General features: G+C 38.8%; 2 protein-coding genes across 6 annotated transcripts in view; both read right to left on the bottom strand.

The window, feature by feature from the left end:
* LOC102197332 (SPRY domain-containing SOCS box protein 4-like) overlaps positions 1-1,064 on the bottom strand; it is an 85,728-nt gene extending 84,664 nt beyond the window's left edge. For 4 of the 5 annotated variants that reach the window (XR_001290400.1, XM_005721081.2, XM_005721083.2 and 1 more), the window contains exon 1: positions 770-1,064. The gene's annotated coding sequence lies outside the window, so the exon portion shown is untranslated. The remainder of the gene's footprint in view (positions 1-769) is intronic. The other variant, XM_005721082.1, reaches the window with a different exon arrangement.
* A 2,335-nt stretch (positions 1,065-3,399) lies between these two features.
* Positions 3,400-21,859, bottom strand: part of slc25a36a (solute carrier family 25 member 36a) — a 19,546-nt gene continuing 1,086 nt past the window's right edge. Inside the window, exons 2-7 of the mRNA XM_005721080.1 lie at positions 19,999-20,163; positions 17,870-17,947; positions 13,439-13,539; positions 8,618-8,684; positions 8,210-8,499; positions 3,400-6,499 (exon numbers count right to left, since the gene is read on the bottom strand). Coding sequence (XP_005721137.1) covers positions 6,306-6,499; positions 8,210-8,499; positions 8,618-8,684; positions 13,439-13,539; positions 17,870-17,947; positions 19,999-20,163 — 895 coding nt within the window. The 3' untranslated portion in view covers positions 3,400-6,305. The remainder of the gene's footprint in view (positions 6,500-8,209; positions 8,500-8,617; positions 8,685-13,438; positions 13,540-17,869; positions 17,948-19,998; positions 20,164-21,859) is intronic.

Genomic DNA, 21,859 nt, shown 5'->3' with positions numbered 1-21,859 from the left:
TGTTAGAAAGCCATATGCAGACACACTGCACCAGGCACACGTGTCCTTGCACTCTTGTCTTGTCAAGTTTCCAGGGCCTTCTCCTCTCTCCTCCACTCTCCTCTCACCCTCCATCAGCTACCCTTCTTTTCTCTCCTCCCCTCCCACCATCTGCTCTCCATCTTCCATGTCCTTGTCACCTTATCCAGCTTAATAAATGCCAAGGTGTGAAAACACAGATAAATCAGAGTGCAGCGAGGAAAAGCGGTGTTACTTTAACAAGATGGATTAATCTAACTGACACCTAAAATTCACTATCAAAACAGCATTTTTATTGGGCTGTTTTCAAAGTTGGGGGTTATATATAGAATTTTGAAACAATTACCTACTGCGTTAATATAAATGTCGATCACTCAAGTCAAGTGAAGTCAAGTCAAGTGAAGAGGCTTTTATTGTCATTTCAACCATGTACATGTACTCATTTAATGACCTACACTAATCTCCCCCTCTGTCACACACAGACAGGCAACACAGATATCATCTGTGTCACTCTTTCCATCTCTGCACTCTGCGATGATGTCAAAGGAAGTGAGATGGCAAGGTGTGGACACTCAGGTGAATTCATGCACCCTGAGATGTCACTGCACCGCGGAGCAACAGAGGAAACTTTATCACACGACTGAACTACAGCAATGACTATAAGTTTAAATTGTGGTACTGTTACGTAAACTTGTGCAATCAGTCAACAGTACAAAGAGAGCTGATGACACGTAATAAAGAAAAACCTCACATTTTGCTGGCATGCAGGAAACCCAAATCCTGCGGGCGGTCCAGGATACACGGGGATAACACTCACCGACCTGTCCTCAATCAGTCCACAAATGATAGTTTTCCCGGGCGAAATCTCTGCGGGATACGAAGAAACGAAGTACCTCGCCTCGTCGGCTGACGACAACAGCGTTATTCCAGCGCTGTTACCAATGTTTTTGGCGATTAAGCGACGGTTTCTTTGTTGTAGTAAACAGGAGCTCGACACATCAAGGTAGCCAAGCACCCAGAGTCCGCTTACTCCACAGAACGAGCGCCGATTGGTCGCTTCAGCCACAACGCAGCTTTCTGCTTTGTCGCGATTGGGTCAAGATGGTGCTTTCAAAAGCTGCTCGTAAAGTGGGAATCCCGAAGTGGCAGTACATGATAAACGATGGCAAACCCCACTACTGACACAGTTCATTGTGTCACTTATAAAAACAGTTTAAATCGTATCTGTGACGTGTCCTTCGAAATAATTACGCCACTCAGGCTGTAAACTGAACTTGTACTGAAATTTCAAATGCCGTTAAAGCCATTTGAGCTCCTCTCTTTAAGAGGATACTTGCTGCCACTTCAGCGTTTAGAAAAGTGAGTCACTTGGTTCCTACACGTAATAACTGCCCCCTTGTGAGTTTCAGGTTGTATGACATGGTGATATCTAAAGGAAAAAAGAATCTGAAGCTTTACCCAGAAACACTCACTGAGTGAAACCTTAATCCACGTTTAATATATGTATTATACTGTAATGTAGTATATATAGTTTACATACATATATGACACATAATGTGAAAAAGCATTATATATGTGCTATGAAATCTCCGGAGCACACTGTCTTTGCAGATGAATTTGCTAACATATTCTCTAAATTTCTCACTGTTTGTGAAGGCATCGCTACCCCCATGGTTCATGTGATTTCTTGTATTGTGGTTTCCATCTGAATGTTTATTACCAAACAGGTCAGCAGGCTGTTAACTGGAAGTCAATTAAGATATTTCACCGCAAAAGTGATGTGGTCCGCTGCGGTAACTTCGAGTCACATTATTTTGTGTAAGTAAATCAGAGGAGGGCTGATCGATCTGCATCCACTCATAAAAAGGGGCCACGTGTGATTGTGCTAGTTGTGCTGAATAGCCCAAATAGAAAAACGGTACAGAATCAATAGAAACTAATGTCTTTGGGCCTTTCTTTATTCCGACCAGCGAGTGCGAAGATGGATTATTTCAATCATCGTTTACGTACATTTTATAGACACTTTTGTCAGGATATGTGCGGAGTCGAATCTACCTCAGCATGATGGATAGAAGAGATTATGTTCTTTTTATTTTACACTGTGGGATTAAATCACTTAAATTATATATTATTCATGACATGAAACAGAAATATAATATTAAAGAACTGAACGGTGCGCTGATCAGTTCCATCGGAAGAACTTTAGCTCCCCCTGGCGGTGAAAATAGGTAAATGCAAACAGTTGACGGAGTATTCCCCAGTGTCTTCATGATCCTTTTTCTATAAAAGTTATACACAAAGCGACCACTTCATTGAGTACGCCTTGCTAGCACTGGACTCCCTTAATTCCTCATTGCACAGATTCAACAAGGCGCTGGAAACATTCCTCGGAGACTTTGATCTATTTTCCCCAGAAACCAGTTTGAGGTGATCTGAACTTTGTGACATGGTCCTGCAGCCACCAGCACATGGGTACACTGTGATCATAAAGGGATGGACATGATCAGTAACAATACTCAGGCTGTGGTGTTTAAATAATGCACAGCCTGAGTCATCCAGAAAATATCCCCCACACCTTTACATGCGATTACATTACAGCCAGAATCATCCATACAAAGCAGGATTGATCCATACTTTCATGTTGTTGTTTTTTTTTTTTTTTTGCCAAATTCTTACACTGCCATCTGAATGTTTTCTACAATCCTCTAACGTCCAGTTTTGATGAGTCCTTGTGAACTATTGCCTCAGTTTTCAGGAGTGGTGGTAAAAAGTGCTTGAGTTATTTTTACCCCCCCTGCAGTCTGGCCATTCTCCTCTGACACCAAACAAGGCATTTTCTTCCAGAGAACCGCCACTCACTGGATATTTTCTTTTTCCAGAGAATTCTCTGTGTTTTCTCTGTGCGGGAAAACCCTAGTAGATTGGTAGTTTCTGAAATACTCAGATCAAAATCATGTAAATCACCTTCCTTCTCCATTCGCATGCTCGGTTTGAACTTTAGCAGGTAGTCTTGATCATGTCTACATACCTAAATGAATTAATTTGCTGCCATGTGATTCGCTAATTAGATATTTTTGTTTACAAAACTGAACACGTTTCCTTTCCTTCCCCCCCCCCCAAAACAAGACATTCAAACAAGAATGGGAATATTTTTAAGCTAATATTTTTGAAGTGGTGCATATAATCACCTGCCTAATATCATGTAGTTTCCCCTTCAAGAGGCCCAAAGAGTTCTGACCTATCACCTGTTGTTCCAGGATAATATAATCCAAAGACAACAGAAACATCCACATGAATGAAAGCGTCCCACGACAGATGCTTTTTGGAGTTAGTACAAGAAATTTAACAAAAAACAAAACAATAGATACAGGTTTAGTTGCAAATGAATGTTTATTTAATTTTGCTTTAAAAAACAAAAACAAACATTTTCATGACTGAACTGGACAAGAACAAGCTTCAAGTTGGGTTTTCAGTAAACCCAACTTGAGTCTGCATTCTGACCGAGCACACAGGCTAGAGACAATAAATTGCATTCAGCCTTTGAAATTAGAGGTAACAAAATGTAAATGTTTGCACTGTTTGTCCAGTTGTCTGAAGAAAAACAGCTAGTTAGTGTTTTTAGGAAAAACATGGGATGTTAAAATTGGTTAGCATGTTTTGATTTGTTTTGTTTAATTAGGGGGAGGGGCTGCAACTCGGTGGAGACTAAATATCAATAACAAGTTACAACACTTCAGTTTGCCTCTGAAATGATGCTGCAACTCAAATGAGGGAAATGAGTGTTCAAGAACACAATGCATCAATTATTAGATTTTCTTTTCTTTTAACTGGAGAAAAATACTTTGGGGAAAAGCACAGTGCTTTGTTAAACTTGACATAATTCTGTATGCAAGGGAAATTCTGATTAAAGCTTAAACACAATTTGAAAGATAATAAGTGCCAAATTTTACCAAAAGGTCATCTTTTCGTGAACCTCTTCAAGTGGTCAGTTAAACGGGCAACTTCACAGTCTCACCAATAAACCTTTCCCGTAACAAAATTTGTAATCATCCTACGCAGCAATGGTACCATCACAGAAAGATGATTCCAGTTTTTAAGCTCACAATAAATTAACTTCCATTTTTATATTCTTAAAAAAAAAAAAAAAACTGAGGAGAACCAAACAAAATCTGATAGAAGGTACGAAACAATGTAAACAGACAAAATGACAGAAACATCCAAACGTTGCAAACTGGAACACTTTGATGGACGACAAAACAATACTGTGGCTCATATGCTTACATTTTGTATTGGTTGAGCAGCTTTTGGAAACTACGTGTAAGCGCGACAGCTTACAGCAACACACAAACACAAGAAAAATCAGTCAAGCAACATCAATATTCATGTCAAAGCCATGAAAACAATCATTTGCTAATGCAAACTACAGCATGATCAGAAACGGGTCTAAGGGTGGGGGAAAAAAGGAAAAAAAATTTGATATGCATACACAGTATCTATATTATTTACAAACATGTGGACATCCTTCACAACTACAGACAACTCTTAACTGTACAATAGATCTGCTCTAGGAACAGTTGCGCAAAATACCATTTTGATATACAGTAATACTTTTTTTCCTTTACAATGTACAAGTTTAACCTGTCCACACAATAAAAATGCAAAGCACAAGCCTAAAAGGCCACAAAAGTGCATGTTATCGGGTCGGTTGGAAGCCACTGGAAGCAAGCACTGGAATGAAAGTGGGAATGAAAGCTCCCAGTATCATAAAGGAGATTCTCCGTACTCCAAACCAGTGTCTTGCAGGATTAATAGTTAGTGGAGGGAGATCTGGAGTAGTTATTATTTATTATACATGCAGGCGCAAAGGCCTGCAAATGCACGGACACACAGATCATGTAAATTGTTCAAACACACACACACAAACATAAAGACACACTCACGTACAAACAGGCTATGGGGTGATAAAACTCCATCACTCTGCTCCGACTCCAATATTTCCCCGAACCGTCACATTATATTCAAGTAGCAACGCTAATAGAAGATACTTGGTACCTTTTGTTGCGTTGCATGCTTCACATCAGTAACAGGACACGTTGGTCTCGTGTTTTTATCAAAGATTTTTAAGCCCTAAGCAGTGACCGGAGACAAAAGTTGGCCTTGGAAACAATCGGATTTCAATTTTTACCAAATAGTGCACTAGTAAGACCGCCTAAGACTAAAAACTCACAATTTCAAAGAAAGTGATCCCAATCAACACCCAGATTTATCGTGTTTATACCTTTGCCCATGCTTCATGCCCCTAACAAGTTAAATAATTTCAGCTGGGTGGTAGTTGTGAACAACGACGATACAAACAAGCGACACTGAAACGGTGAAGGCCACCTTCAGCAAAAACATGTCACCACCAGGCACTGCGTCACAGAGGAATAAAACACTGAATGGAGGCCAGCGTTTTGACATAGTCTTCATCAACACTGACTAGTGTCACAGTCACGTGCTCAAGTGACAGTCACTATCACAAGCTCATCATTGTGTTTCATTGTATTTGGCCAGTTTCTGCATGGCTGTGTGTGAGATTCAGGCCCTCTAGGGGACATAGGAGGAGAATGCTTGAAGCCACGCTCTCTGTAGTGCAACGGTGTGTGGCTCAGGGGACGTCTTTACATCATACGAACTTTCCTTCTAACATTCTGCCTCAGCTGCTAGTCAGTTAATCGTACCGGGGTATCACAGCACTAAGGCAAGTGCAGACTAAACATAGCAAACAGAGATTTTTGGATTACTCAAAGTGACCTACATTTAGTTTCCATCTGTCTTGTCAAGTTGAATTGCCTCCAAGCACTCTCCTCCCACGGTATCTCTACAAAAGTTTTAAAAAAAAAGAAAAAAGTTTATCTTCTGTCTAAAGAGAAGGATGCCAGCTAAATCCTTTCTGTTAGGTCCACTGAACACTGAATAAACTTTGAGTTGACACAAGGTGCCAAACTGTTTCTGTGGCTTCCCTGTCAGTGCCTCCGCACTTCTGGCCATGTTACCTCCTCTGCCAACATTACTCTATAGCCGTTTCAGCAGTCTAACAAAGGGAGCTGGTGGGGATGATGCCGATATGGTCCTGTCTCTTTCTTCATCTTTTTTCAATTTGTCATTTTCTGGTCCACACGAGTGTCTTCGGGTTTCCTTTAATCTTCATTTTGACGTTTCATAGCCACTGTTTCCAGCAAAAGGTCATCTTTCTCAGTCACTTAACGGTCTCCATGTTTAAACAGAGCAGAGACATTCACGATAGGCTAACAGCCAAGTAGATAGACCACCACCTCATATGTACACATCATGATGGCCGTGTTGGGAATCTGTCTGACGAGATGAGTGGTTAGGCCACGGTACAGCGCCCGGTATCCCTCTTCCTTGGATACTGTGAGCAGAGTGTGGAAGAAGGAGCGGTACTTGCTGCCTTCCTCTCGTAGTCGTGTGCGGATCACCTCTGCAATTAGAGAAGAAGAAGAAACTTGAGTTACATATTCCACTGGCCACTGGCTGTGTCAGGCTTTGCCTCTGAGTGTTGTGTAATTTCCCATTCATGAGACACACCAAGTTGAATTTCTCCAAAGTTAAGACAGGATACTAATGATTTCCAATCTAATACGTTTCACCTATCCTTTAAAAATACTAATAATGTTCCATGTGTACCAACAAATGGCAAGAAAAAACTAAACCAGTTATCAGACTAACTACAGTCTAAATCTTGTCCAAGTACAGAAAAGCCTTATGTTTATTAATACATTTTGCGATAGAGCTTCATGTTTATTCTGCAACAATTACAAAATATAAATAATCCACAACATTGCACTCAGCTTTGGCATAACATGTTTTTTCTGAATGAGTCCCTGGTGCTGTACAGTGGGGCAAAAAAGTATTTAGTCAGCCACCGATTGTGCAAGTTCCCCCACTTAAAATGATGACAGAGGTCAGTAATTTGCACCAGAGGTACACTTCAACTGTGAGAGACAGAATGTGAAAAAAAAATATCCATGAATTCACATGGTAGGATTTGTAAAGAATTTATTCGTAAATTAGGGTGGAAAATAAGTATTAGTCCAAGACTGAAAATAATTCCCAGTGACCACAGCTTTTGCCCCCTGTTTGAGTAATGGTACAGACTGCATGTTTAATTTACAGCATGTTAAAAATAGGGTTCTTATTTTGGTTCCAACAACTGAAAACTATTTAAAATAAAAGAACTAAAAACATAAATAGATAATTAACTTTATGCATTTGTTATTTACACATCCGCCTCAGTTGTAAGTGCTGAAATTTACTGAACTAAAAGTCTGCCCTCGGGATCCATTTGTAAAGATTACTTCTTTGCTGGGAATAAATATTCTTAAGGCTGAACCACAAACAGTAGCTGTGTCCCAAAACCTAGGTCACATCCTTCGGAGGACGGAAGTGCGAGGCTGTGAAATAGGACGGTCTAGCCTTCAGATTTGTGTCACCGCTGTCTCGGTGGAGTTTAATACACTCAGCCGTCTGCTCCTTGCTATCTAAAATATAACAGGGCACTGCCGTAAATTCTTGACCATCTCATACTTCTGTTTAATCAGTTTTCTGTTTGTTTGTTTATTCAGCTGTGTGAAAACTCCAGAGGAACCCACCCGAGGGATTAATAAAGTTTATACGTTTTTATAAGTTTTATTTAACCCCCGGCTAGCTATCGATCTGGTGGGTAACAGAGATCTCCAAAAATGTCAGAGCACTTTTGCAAATATGTGATGTCTTGATAAACCAAGCAGATATTTGAGGTTTACACAGCTACATTCTCGCCTGAAAATATGTTAAAAGTTTATTTTGTGACCCAGAAAGAGTAATAAGAGTAATATTAAAACTAAGTAGCTGCCGCCATATTTGGAAACTGGAACTGGCTGGGCTGCGCGATGAACGAAGGATACAGCCGACCCATCCTTCAAATCTGGGGAAAAGGAGGACGCATTTGTCGGCCGCTTTCGGAGGAGTCTACGAATTGGGACAGCCTTCGTTGCTTCGCTGTGACATAATTGGTCTACAATTGCGGCCTCAGGAGGATGCAGCCTATGTTTTGGGACACAGCTAGTAAGAGGAAGGGTACAATAGAAGTATTAAATATTAAGACCTTTATCCTTTGACTACAACATATGAAAGTGAGTGAGAAGATTACCATGAGGATAGGCGATGGAGGTAGCACAGGTCTTGGAGGTGGCAGCTGCAAGCATCATCCCCACAAAGTCAGAGGCATCTTTGACAGATTCCTCCTCTTCGTCCATGCTGGCCTGAGCCTTGTACTCAAGCCATTTTCGCTTGATAGTTTCATAGATGACAAAATGGATAACAGTCTCAGAGATGCCAGCGTATGAGGCTGACATACCTCTGTAGAAACCTCGTAAGCCATCCATCTGGTACACTCGTCGTATGCACTCAAAAGCGCTCATACGCCGCTCGCCACGATTCCTGCCATCACACAGACACTTTCAATTAAAATTAAATAACTTTTAGAATAATTTACTCTCATTAGTTTAACAACGCATTTTTCCATCATTTTTACACTTATCAGAAAAATCCTCCTCACCTGGAGTCCAGCTGCAGACGGGTTTTAATCAGCCAGATGGGATTGGTGGCTGTGATGGCGGTGAACCCTGGCAAATTTAGAAGAGGTCAGAGGTTCAGACACAGGCAGAGACACTCATTGTAAGAACACATTAAAATAAACTAGATTAAGCTACACGGTACAAATACAGTGAGAAAGCACTTCAGGAAACAGGATCAACTGGCTGAGGTGTTTAAATGAATCTCATTACAAGTCTTACGTAAAATACATCGATATCATTAATTCAGACAACAGTATAACAATTAAATCTGAATTTTTAAAAAATATTTTGAGTTACAGACACAAAACATCTAATCTGTTAACTTATTGATCCTCTTCATATGAAATGCTACTCAAGTGCATATAAACAACAGGTAAACAGTTCTCCTTTTGAAGTAAAAGATCTCAGATAACAGTGCATGAAGGCAGCAGCTTTCAGCTATGACTGTCTAGATATTTTTTTTATGTATGGATCTGGATAAAAACTAACTGCAAACAGCAGCAAATGTAGGCAAGCAGCAAACTCATTTTAGGCCTTTACATGTGGCTGATAAATTAATAAGAGTTTGTAATTAGAACTTATCCTCAAACGTTTTTATTAACATAGCATTACACACATCACCTTAATCAGTGATTACAAACAAATCTACCCATACAGAAATAAACATCACAACACAATAGGTTTGACCCTTAGCTTTGATTAGTCTCTAGATTTTCTACAATGGTTAGCAATGCTCATTTAGTCTTGGTCCCTAAAAACACACGTTCTTTATATTTATTCTAATATGAACCAGTGGTTAACTTGACTGGACACTACAGACAGGTTGTAGGCCATATACTAGCACAGCTAGCACAACTACCGCATAGTGAAGAAAAATGTTGTCTAAAGGAGATTCTTTAATTATTTACTAGTGGAAAGTCACTGCTAGGAAGTCTAAAGTGTAACCGTTACTTTTTAATCGTGGTGAGTAAACCCTGTTTCACTATCTGCCTGCCAACACACTTGGTAGATGTTAGCTTAATTTGTAACTGATCGCAACTATTCTTGATCAGTAGAAATGCTAGATAATGTACAGTAAAGCAAAGCTTGCTGTGTATAGTATAAAGCTAATTAATCTGCACTTTGTATCATTACGAAATGACACAAAGTCTCTTTAAAAGTCTGTGCTAAACGGATGTACCAGTGAGAAGTAAAACATGGCCTTTTGCAGAAAACAGCTAAGACCAGGGCAAGGCTATGAAGAGACCTCAGTCACGTCTAGTGTATCGATGCAGCAGAGACCTATGTTAAGGCAACTGCATGAAGAAGAAAGGATTACACAGGTCTGTTGAAGAGAAGAGGAGAACAAAAGGAGGAAGAAGAAAAAAAGGAGGAAGTAGAATGAAGTAGCTTCTATGGCGTGTACTCACGAGGGAGGGGCAAAGCTCCTCCAGCTCCTCCCCGCTGCAGCTAGTAGCCTGCAGATATGGGGGGCTCAGATGGCGGGGATGTCCCACCCAATCACGCAGGGGTGAAAGCTTTACAGTAAAGCCCTAAAATAGACACAGGCTTTTCTGTACCACAGTCACACACAAGCAGCAGTCACATCCACCCCAAATCCCACCAACCACCCACATCAACCCACTTTCTGAAGTAGATGGAGAAGAGATGGGGGGTGAAGGACTCATACCACCCCCCATCTTTCACCAAACTATGATCCCAACTCTGTGCCCCAACCCGTATAATTTACCCATCTTTAAACTGCTTTAATTTGTGTTACATTTTTATTACTTTTACTTTATCCCCACTTTTTGCAGTAAAGAAGACGACTAATCAGAGGCCCAAACCAATCCAAGCCTCCAGCTCTATCTCATGAGAGCAAGCTAAAAATCACAAGAACACAAAGACATAAAAAAATAAATAAACTGGAGAGGTATTCCTTATAACCATTGAGCCAATATCAGTTTTTAACCTAAACTCCTTGTCTGAAAATAAAAGAGGCCGGTGGAAATGCTAACCTTGCCGTTCAGTGTAACAGACTCAACACTTTATGTGACAGGGATAAAGAGAATGAAGAAACTTTGTATGAATATGTGATAAGAATGAAGTGACTGATGACAATGAAATAATGGATGAAAATCAAAAGGACGATCCGTAACTTACAGATGTGGTGCGCTAGCATAATACACTCAATGTTTCAACCACAACGCAGAATGTGTGCATGAATATGGGTGACAGGAGAAAGACCACCAGGACTTTATTTCCAGCTTTTACCTCGATGAGGAAACGGCGCATGCTATACCAGCGGGAGTGCATTAAGTCACCATTTACTTCAATGACACAGAGCAGTTAATCTTTAGTCTAAAACTGTATCAACTCACAATATTTGACTATTTGTTCAAGTGTTAAATTTCTAACAACATAATAATGATTATATTTTATGTAAATTTAAAAACAAAAAGTGTGTTCTTGGGCTCAGCAGGCCACCAGGCACATGGAAACGCTGCTGCATGTTGTATATTATGATCTTTCAATACTCAAATAATCCCTGTGCAATTTTTCCTGAGGGGTTTGACCTACTTTCAGGGACAGCAGCATGCTTTAGATTAACTGCTGAAGTCTAAAGCTGTTCTTCCACACATGCACTGCAGCCGTGAAGTTTTGTAGAACAAAAATATCACAGTCGACTCCCACAAATATCAGGTAGACCACACTAAGAATTACAGTAGTGAGAGTGCTTATGAAGCAGATCATATGAGTTCATATGTTAAAATAGCTTAAGTAAAGAAATGGGATTTGAATCCATACAAAAAGTTCCCATTGCAGGAGCAGTGAAGCTATAAAAGACATCGACTTCACAAAGTTAGTTTATAAAACTGAGCACGAATTCACAGCATCAGTATCAATTAACTGTCCCTGAGGTTTTGGCATTGACCACCGCATTAAATCTATTACTGATAAGCACTGATAATCTTCGAGACAATAAAGATGAAAAAGCGAGAGAGGGATACATTTAGTATCATAGCAAAATATTTGTGTAGTAACACAACAATTTGTCCACATTAAAACATCTGAAATTTTTAAAGCTAGTTTTTAAGCACTTGCGTGGTAACAGTCAGACTGTATTTATATCCTTACCTGCATTTCTTTGAGATTTACAAGAGAAATTTATGCAACTGCTATAAGTATGAAAAAGACTAAACACCAAGGTCCATCTCTTTCTATGTGTGTTGATGTGTTCCCGTTTTATCACTTACATGTGTATGTTTTCACTGCATTTTATCCACAATAATGAATTTATCTTTAAGTGGTGCCAATACTGATGGGGTTAAACTGCTAAGGCAATTAACTGTCTTCAGGAAATTCAACTAATTTAACAAGTAAACACGTGAAATGTGAAAATACCATCAGTCCAGTTCTCCTTGGAAAGAAATGACTGAAGCACTCAGTGTTGATGAATGATGACAAAATACAAAATGAAAAACACACCGAGTGCAGCCTTCTGTGGCAGTGACAAGGTTAGCATTTCGTTTGTGCTGACAACAAAAACTGTCATTACTTTAGCTTTAATGTATTGATGAAACACGTTAAAAGGGGAGGGGGAGGTGTGTGTTAAGATTAAGGAATAATAAACTTCATCATGAATCTAAAACTACACACCAGCAGCAAACACCTGCTGTAAGCAATGCTAATACCATTAAAAATGAATAACCATTATGAATTTAATTAGAAAAATCACCATGGTTTTCATCATACCAGTGTAAAGAAATGGGGTGCTACCTGACGTGTCCGCCCGAGTGCCAGGGGCCCCGGTTGACCTTTGGGGGCCGTGTTCTCTTCTCTATACACACACAGAGCAAAGGGGAGGGGGGCCCAGACCACACTGTTTAAGTAACAACTGGGATGTTAAACCATTTACAGTGTCCTCTGGAGAGGCCTCAAAATTAAAGAATTTAAAAAACAGAAAACAAAAAAAAAGAGAGGAAAAAAGGGCGAGGAGGGGATTCAAAACAAAAAACTTTAACGAAGTACATGAGGGACAGCGGGGCTAAGAGAAGAGGAAAGCACAACCCAAACTTTGAGGACCGTAACATTTTTCTCTTTTGTATAACAGATAAAACCAAATACAGATCAGCAGTTGGGGAATTGCAGCCTGAAATGTTTCATCTGGTATGGGTACATGAAATTCTGGCACTGCTGATATCAGGATTTGTCTCCTCAACTATTCGGGGACTATCAAGGCTACCATGGAGAGATAAGATACTGCATTATCGGCCCAGTTTAGTTACAGAAAGGATTGTTTGCAAAGAAGCTGATATGTAATAAAAGATGTGATAAGAACCTTTCACCTCTTACAGATTCAAGGTCCCCTTAAAGTAGAGGATGAACTCTGAAATATTGTAGAAACTGCAGTATTTAAGACATGAATAACTCATCGCGACATACACAATAATCAAGGTTATTTCGATCCCAAGAGGCTTAAATTGTGCTTTCTGATAAATCAATGATTGTTTATATTAATATTTCTATACAAGAAATAGCTAAGTAATGCCGACTTAAAAACAGACATTATCAGTTAGCTTTAGCATGCGTCAGGTCTGGGGGAAGGGTGGTGTCTGGGATACTTAAATTGTATAAAATAAAAAAAATAATGAAAGTTGTTTGATAGAGAAAAACTAAATAATTCTTTTTTCTTTTCTTTTTTTTTTTATAAATAAAACCCATCAGTAAGAAACACTGCCCAGGCAGACTGACAAACAGTCAGACAGGCAGATAAAAAAGACAGACAGACAGAAAGGGGGAGGGGAAGGAGCAATCATTACCTGCCATCCCAGCCGACACCATATGCACCTGGGTAGAGTCTGGCTCCAGCACTCCATTAAGCTTCTCCTTGGCTGTCGAGTAGGCCGCAAAGTATATCGCCCTGTGTGACGATTAAAACGGAAGAGAGAGAGAACTTTAATTACTAAAAGACTCAGGAAATGAAAGAAGTTAATGACGTGTCCAGGGAGTAAATATAAAACAAAAGCATACTAGCTGTGACTGTACCTGCAGAGCTATTTAATGTGTAAATGATTAACAAGTTAGCTATATTAAGTACAAACACATCATTTCAGTTGCACAAAATTAAATACTGCCCAAACTGAACATGGGGAACATGCAGTAAATTCAGCTAATTTTAAAACTATACAACACTATAAATAAAATCGGTGTTTTAAATTCTTGTGCTCCATTTAAAATGTCATTATACACATTTGTGAAGCTAGTTCTCGCACATAAAAACCACAGAACAAAAAGGCGCACAATGGCCACTGCTGTCGGTAAATGGCATTTCTTATTTTCTTTGCTGACAGGCCAATAACAGCCAACAAGTCAAATACACATCAGTACTGATGTTCGGCTGATAAATACGTGCCTCTCTAGTGTGCACATGCACAAATGTCATGCTTTAGAAACAGATTTTTCCTCCCATGATTCTAGCTGCTCTTCTATAAATGAAATCATAGGATTTAATCAACACTGACTGGAATTAAACTCCGTGACCTCTGCTCTCAGCCCTCGTTCTGGATTTGAGAGCATGCATGCAAAATGTAATCACGCTGCTCTGCAGACGAATGATATGATTGGCTCTGAAAGCATGTATGCAGCTCACGAGCAAAGAGAGATTTTCGTGGTGCAAGCTGTGTAGAAATCGGGTCGAGTGTGTTGTTAATGAACGCCAGCAGCATGCCCGGTGGACTGTTGAGTGTCAGAGGCTTTGCAGCATCAGAGTGTCGTTTCGTAAATATCACAGCAGACAACAGCGCTGGAGTTCACACCTCCGCCTGCTGATAAATAAAGTAATAAGATGTTTCATTCAATTATACTAAAGTCGCTTGTTACAATTCTGCATATACAATTATTTTGTCGGACACTAATGGTGGCATTTTGATCAGTGTATTGTTTGTACTGTGAGCACTAATGAATCTGGCTGCTCTGAATAATGAGAGCAGCTCATAAATCCATTTTAAATTATTTATACTAACATTTCACCACGTTACAGCCAATGTAATTTGTTTTAAACTGCATCCTAATATGCTTCTCTACATTAATGGTTATGAATGAAAACAAAGTGAATAAAATTAGTTAAAAGCTATTCTTTATTCCCACAAAACACAAAGCAGTGGAACCCTAAAAGTGGTTTCTTGAGGTAGTTTTTTTAATTTATTTTTATATATGGGTTAACTATTAACCACCATGTTTCCTGTTGTCATATCCTGTCTATAAAGCAGTGGAAAACCACATAATTTGCCAGCGAGTTCATCAGGTTCACCTCTTATGTGATAACATCCTCCTATAGCACTACTTCCTATAGCTGTCATGGCCAGCCATTTCAGTACAACAACACAGGACTGACAGACACAGATGCACTGGATGGACCTAAAGGGCAGACAAAGAGTGAAAGACCCACGAGAAGAGAAAGAGTATCATGAAATCATGACACAGACGATACGTAAAACTAACCAGAAAAGGAAGAAGACGTCGGCGGTGACACAGCAGTAACTACAGAGAACTAGAACGATCAGGGAGGGATTATACACAAACACAACTGCCTTAATTTAGAAACCTCATTTTAACAACAGCAGTGGCTGTCACATGATGAAAGCGTAACAGCTGGCCGGCGTCTGCTGCTGCTGCTTCACGGGAATTTGATTGACTGCATCCAGACGTTAGGGCAGATAAGCTAAGAATTAGGGAACCTTCTCATTTCCGCACAGATTTGAAGCACAGATTTCCATTGTGCTGCTGCTGTGATTGAGAGAAGTTTACATGCACATTCCTGGTCTTCCATTATTTCAGACATTCCTCAGTGTGAAAGCAACTGAATTACAGTCCTGCACTCTTTGTCTCACTTACTGCTTACATACTTATTAAATTGCAACATTTCAGTCAAACGAACCCTTATAAGGAGAAGCAGCTCGAGCTCAGCATACGTACAGTGTGCATTTATATACACAGGTAATGAGCACCTTGCATCCATGTGCATCACCACTTGTATTCATAGGACCACAAATACCTCAGTAACATAAATCTGATGCTAGAGTAATTATAATGTCATATTTGATGAATAGCTTTTTTACTTTTTGTCCATTTTGAGTTTTTCGTATTGCTTTTTTCAGTTAGTTTCTAGGTTTTCATGTTTCTGTTTATATCGACTAAAAATATGTAGCTTTAGTTTTTATTTGCTGTTTATTTATTTGTGTTTAGTTTCCTTAAAACCAATAATGTGAAGGGTCAGGAGCAAAATGTCAGCACAACATAAACAACACTTTGTTCAGGCAGCTAATTTAAAGTTGTGTAGGCATTCCAAGTCTCAATAAATAGAGGCGCCAAAGCCTCATGAGACCAGTTGTGTTGACGAATGTGACCACATTTTTAAAGCCTAAAAATAAAAAAAGCACATTCTGTATGTTTTAGTCCATTTTAGTTCGCTCTATGAGCACTCAAACCACTTCAGTTCTCATTCAGTCTAGTTTTATTTCTGTAGTTTTAGTCAACTATAACAAAACAGAAGGTAACATTCATCTAACATCTGTGAGGACAGAATACGTAAATCTGAATGCTACTTTTGAGAGTTTTTTTGAGAGCATATTATGCATGCACAATTAATCCCACTGCTCCTTTGTGTTATTGTATTTAAGCCTGAATGTGTTAAGACTTTGTGGTTTAAGCAAATAGAACAAACTGTAGAACATATGAAACTAAAGATCCAAGGTTGATGAAGCCAACTTTCTACATAATGTGACTGATCACAAATTAACATGGAAACAACACACTGATTATATTAAATTTCAAAGTGGTCAGTAATTCTTTATAAAACAAGTGATGTATTAATTTCTAGTGCCCTGCAACATAATTCAGTCTTCATTTATACTTCCTTACTTTTCTTACTGTGTGGAACATTGAGGATTGACTTAAATGAGAATAAATTCAACAGTTCTGTTACAGTAAAAGAGCAAAGTCTGGTTACTATGATCACACTTAACCACAGTGTCTAAGGTCCCACATTATGTAATTTAATTATTCTGTTTATTTATTTAATGCTTAAAGCAATAAAATTGCCCAAGTAATTTCTTGCATTAAAACAAATGCTCTACAAATATGTTTGAGGGTTATATTTGAGAACATTGTGGTTTGTTTGTTGTCGTTTTCTTCTTCTACTTGGAAATGAGGGCAGCTTTACTGATAACAACATAGGTCAGGCATATCCAAGTGCCACTTCAGCCTGAGCCTGTTCATTCACTATTTGTTATAAAGGCTGCAGATTTTATATGAGCTGTTTTACACTGTGTAAAATGCAAGCCTGAATAAAATAAATAAATAAATATCAGGTCACTGTATTTAATGTTCACACAACTGGGCAACACTACAGCTCACCTGAACAACCGGGGGAAATATGCTGAAGGGCACTGCAGTGGCTCAGGTTGGAGTCCACTCCAGACTATTTCCTGTGTGTCATTGCCCCATTCTCTCTTTGCTTTTGTGTCTCCTCTACACTGTACTGTCAAATAAAGTCTGCAAATACTAAAAAGAAATCTTTAAAGGAAAATGACTGCTGTTGAATGATATTTCAATACATCATTTTGAACAAAGTTGTACTTCAGTTTTGACTTGGTCATAATGAGTTTGTTATGGCTGATAACACTGTAACGTTTTAATAAATCAACAAAAATCAAAAAACCTTATTTGTCTTTTGGATTCTGAGACTTTTGAATTTATGTGATGCTGATGAAGAACAACATCGGCCTGAAGTATATGTGACGCTACTAATACTACTGGTTGACAGGCAACCCATTCTCAGTAGACAGATTGAGGCACTTACTATCTGTATTTCAGTAGTAAATAAGACAGCACACAGGAGTTAAATTTAACAGCTCAGCTGCTGCCCATAATACAGCCTGAAGACTTTCCCCCAGAAAAATTGTCTCATAGAGTTTGATTAAACATGTCAAAATAAATTACACAGGCATGCCTTTAACCCGATAGCAGGGCAGTGCTAGTGCGGATGATACTGCTGCTAGCTAACTGCTTCTTACGCAAAAAAATAAAAATAAAAAATGAATTACTCATTCATGATGTTATGACACGCAAGATATGGAAGTGAAGGTTATTTCCCTTACTTTGGGCTCCGTTTCTGTGTTATTCCTAAAGAAATCGTAAAGCAGTTTTAACACACAACACTCCCACATTATTGCAGATAATACTGCACATACCTGGAAGGTGCCACACCTACAAGGTTAGGACCCAGTCCTCTGAAGAGTGAACGAGGTCCCTCTCTCTCTAGAATTAACCTGTCAAAAGAGCAAACATATGAGGAAATATTTCACTTTATAGTCAAAACACAACATGTACATTATTTAAACACTGGAGCATATTATACAGTGAATGGTTTAAAGATAACTCGTAATCTAAATTGTTTTCACATTTAATAACAGTTGTAAATTCATAATTACCACAAATCAGATTAAGCAGATTTGTTTCATGAAGTTAATTTAAACATGTTCAAAACAAAAATAAAAATCCAGCAATAAGAAAAAAAAAAGAAAAAAAAAAAGACATAGCTCGGATCCTACTGGAAGAAGTTAATTAGCTAAAAATAATTCTATTTATAGACTTTGCCTTTCTGCCCCACTTATGTGATTTCCTCATTTTATTATTTCATTATTAATCATTATGTTATCTGATTCTTCATTATTTATAGCAAATGGCACATCCTCTAGAAAGAAATGGGTCTAAAACCAGACAACACACGTGATTTGGAGTGAAGGTGTCCTCCGCCCTAAAAGGGATCTTGGCATGCACCACACTGCACGTTGACCCACTTTGACGTGTGTCCTCCCACCCCCCTCGTTAGCTATGCTGCAGTTCGTGCTTTCATCCTTCTCCACTCTGTACCATGAAATAGTGTTGCTGTAGTTCTGCTGCAAGATGCTGCTTATTTTGAAGACAACACAAGAAGTTGACTTATGTTGCCACAACACCGACACAGAGCCCAAAACAATGTCCACATGAGCTGCAATCTCTTAGTCAACTGTTATTAAACAAAATCCTGACAGGAGCACTGCCTGACAGCAGACTAACATCCCAGACCTACTGTCAGAACAAATCAATTTTTAGGCTCATTGTTAAAGAACGTTATAGCTAACCCCACTAGTGACAAAACAAAACCTAGGGAACTGCAAAAGTGCAAGATCAGCATGTTGCCTGTGTAGCCTGCCAATTATAAATACTCTAAATATAAAAAGTATTTTATATTCCTGTGATACAGAACCAAACATAAGAGGCTTGTCAAATATAAAGGTATTTACAAAATAACTAACGGCACCATTCAGCAGTGGAAAATTCCACACACATCCACACACTTATGCATTATGTAAGAGTGACATGCTCTCTGACATGCTCTTGTATAGCAGCTTGCCAGGGTACAATAATAGGGGTCCATATTTATAAAGGCAAGCTGAATATTTACTTGCTAATCCTGCAGTGGTTAATGGTCATTACAAGTAGCCACATCAGCTTTCAGCAGGTTCTAAGCAAATGCTGAGTTCCCCTCTACTCTCACTCTTACTTCATCTTTCTGACAAAATTCCACTCTGCCCAATGACAAGATGACTTACATTTATATTGAAGAAAAAAAAGAAAAGAAAAAAAAACACCTAAAAAACATGAACCATTCTTTGTGGATATCTTACATAAGTTTCAGAGAGAAAGTATCAAAAACAACAAAAGAGCTACAAGGTCAACATGAGGTTTAAATTATTGATTTTGTCTACAGATGTCAAAGAAAATAACCACTGAAACCAAAATGTTTATCTTCTTGTCTCGGTTAAAGTTGCTCTCTAAAATAAACAAACAAACAATCCACCAAAAAAACAAAAAAGGCACTAATAACAACAATAACATCTATTAAAATAAGAAAGAAAAAGAAGTGCATTGGCAATCCAAATAAACTCACTCCCCAGGAAAGCCCAAGCATTCCTGAAGAAAATATTTTCAATTTGGAGCAACTTGACATCAGTTTGCAACTTACAGTGCACATATTAAAGGAACCGTGCAACAAGAAAAATCTGTTATCAGTGTTTCTGAGCCATTTCATAGTTTTGTTTGTTCTTGCAGTGATGCAACGTTCCAGTAAGGAGTCATTTTATTAGAAGAAAATAACTCATTACATTAAAGTTACAATAATATGAGACGCACACACAGACCTTTTAAATGTAAGCAGCCAGCTAATGGACAAAATAATACTTAAACCAAGAAAAGACAACATTGAAGCCACATCATAACTGTTTATAATGTTAATTTCAGTGGATATCAATTAGGCACAGCTAATCTTTCTCCTTACTTGAGGCAGTGCAGAGGCCCCGGCGGGGAAACACGGGCAACACTGGCTCCGTTGACTGTGCTGAGCTGAACCTCAGAGACGTAGAGTGTAACGGAAGAGGACTGCAGCCTGGTCTTCACCACTTCCAGAGGACAAGTTAAAATGGCGCCCACTGTACCACCGCATCTAGTAAAGAAGCAGCAAGTATTGAGGAAAAAAGTGACAAAATAGAACAGAAGCAAGACCAGGAAAAAAGTTTGCTGTGGCACCAAATATGTCCCCCCCAAAAACAAAACAACAAAAACAGCAAAAATCAAGTTATACTGACATAAGGCGAGTCACTTGAAACACTAATCAACAGAAACACAATCTGTTGTTCCCAAATTATCTGTGAGCATGGGCACATACACACACCGTGACCTGGTTTTGTGATATCCAAGATACTGACATATGAAAACAAACCGCTGGTTTCATGATTCATTTCAGAAGAAACTGACCGCAGCTCATTTGCTGAGTTTTGCCACCTGAGAAGCCCAGAATAAGAAGTCATCAAATTAGATCGTTGTTTAGCTCACTTGATAAACATAAACAAAAACCAAGTTGGTCACAAATACAAAAAACGTATATCCACTTTATATCATAACACATCAAGGTGTGCAAATATAACTGCATCACGACTGTTTTTTCCATCATACAAACATTTTTGGCACCCACCAAACAGGTTTTGGCCTTCCCCCAAAGGAAAATCACCAGGCCTCTCAAAGTATTTAAATAAACACTATGTTTTTTAGTGTGAGGTTTAATTTAGTCAAACTTAGCCTATTTTTAGTCATCAAATGGGTTTGAAATTAATTAATTTACAGAGACCTTTTTGCACTAACCATGGGGATAAAGCGTGTTTATGTGCACACAAAACCAGGAAAAATCTCATGTGATATAAATTAGTGTATTATTTGATAATTCATACGCTATAGTGTCATTTTTGTTGATCCCCTCTGCATTCACCAAAGGCTCAGTGCTTTCCACATATAGACAAAGCTTCAAAACCAAACCACCGCACAGCTGAAAAGTGCTTCATGGTGATTGCAGTTGCAAGTTATAGAACTCGGCTAAAGGTTACAGAAGCCATGGCAGTATGGTAGTATATGTTGACATCCTGGCAATGAATTCCTCTTGCTGCCGTCTCTTTTGAGCAGCACCAGCTATATTTACCTTTCAAAAGACCAACCCACATTCATGCTCAGAGGCAGCGGTGACCCTTGGCCTACTTTCTCAGCAACACTGGCTGTTGCATGTGTGCCTCTCTAATGCGAGGCTGTGGGAGGCAGCACTAGGCTGAGGCCTCCAGCTCAAGTTTTTGGGTAAAGCTGATTCAAAGTCTCTTGGGTAGTTCTCAGATTTAAAAGCAATAACAAGAGACATAAAGACGTGCTGTGGCATGGTGGGATCACCCATTCTGAAAGTCACAGACTAAATGGGAAGATTAAAAAAAATTAACAAGTGAACTAAAACTAAAGACAATGGATTAAAACAAAAATCTATACTGGGCCAATCCACTTAAATGTCACATTTGTGCTTTCATTGTCCTTAATGAACTGGTTGTCAGGCCTCTTTACACAACTATGAATCAGAAGGATTGCTTTACTACCATGTGAGCTTCAACTTTAAGATTTGAACTACAAAATTCAAATGCTCTGTTACATAATGAAAAGCAGCAGAGAAATTAAATTTCACCAGTAAGTTTCTCTTTAAACCATACTTCCACCCAGAGCCAGTAGTTACGCAACACAAACTTCAAAGTGTTTTATTTTTTACATTTAATTAAGCCTTTTTTGATTAGATGGATATCTGCAAGACTGTAATCTAATGCTTTAACTGAACC

The sequence above is a fragment of the Pundamilia nyererei genome, unplaced genomic scaffold, assembly GCF_000239375.1.
Source record: "Pundamilia nyererei isolate P.nyererei 1_Seehausen unplaced genomic scaffold, PunNye1.0 scaffold00004, whole genome shotgun sequence".
Taxonomy (NCBI): Eukaryota; Metazoa; Chordata; class Actinopteri; order Cichliformes; family Cichlidae; genus Pundamilia; species Pundamilia nyererei.
This window is presented reverse-complemented; position numbering and strand designations above follow the sequence as displayed.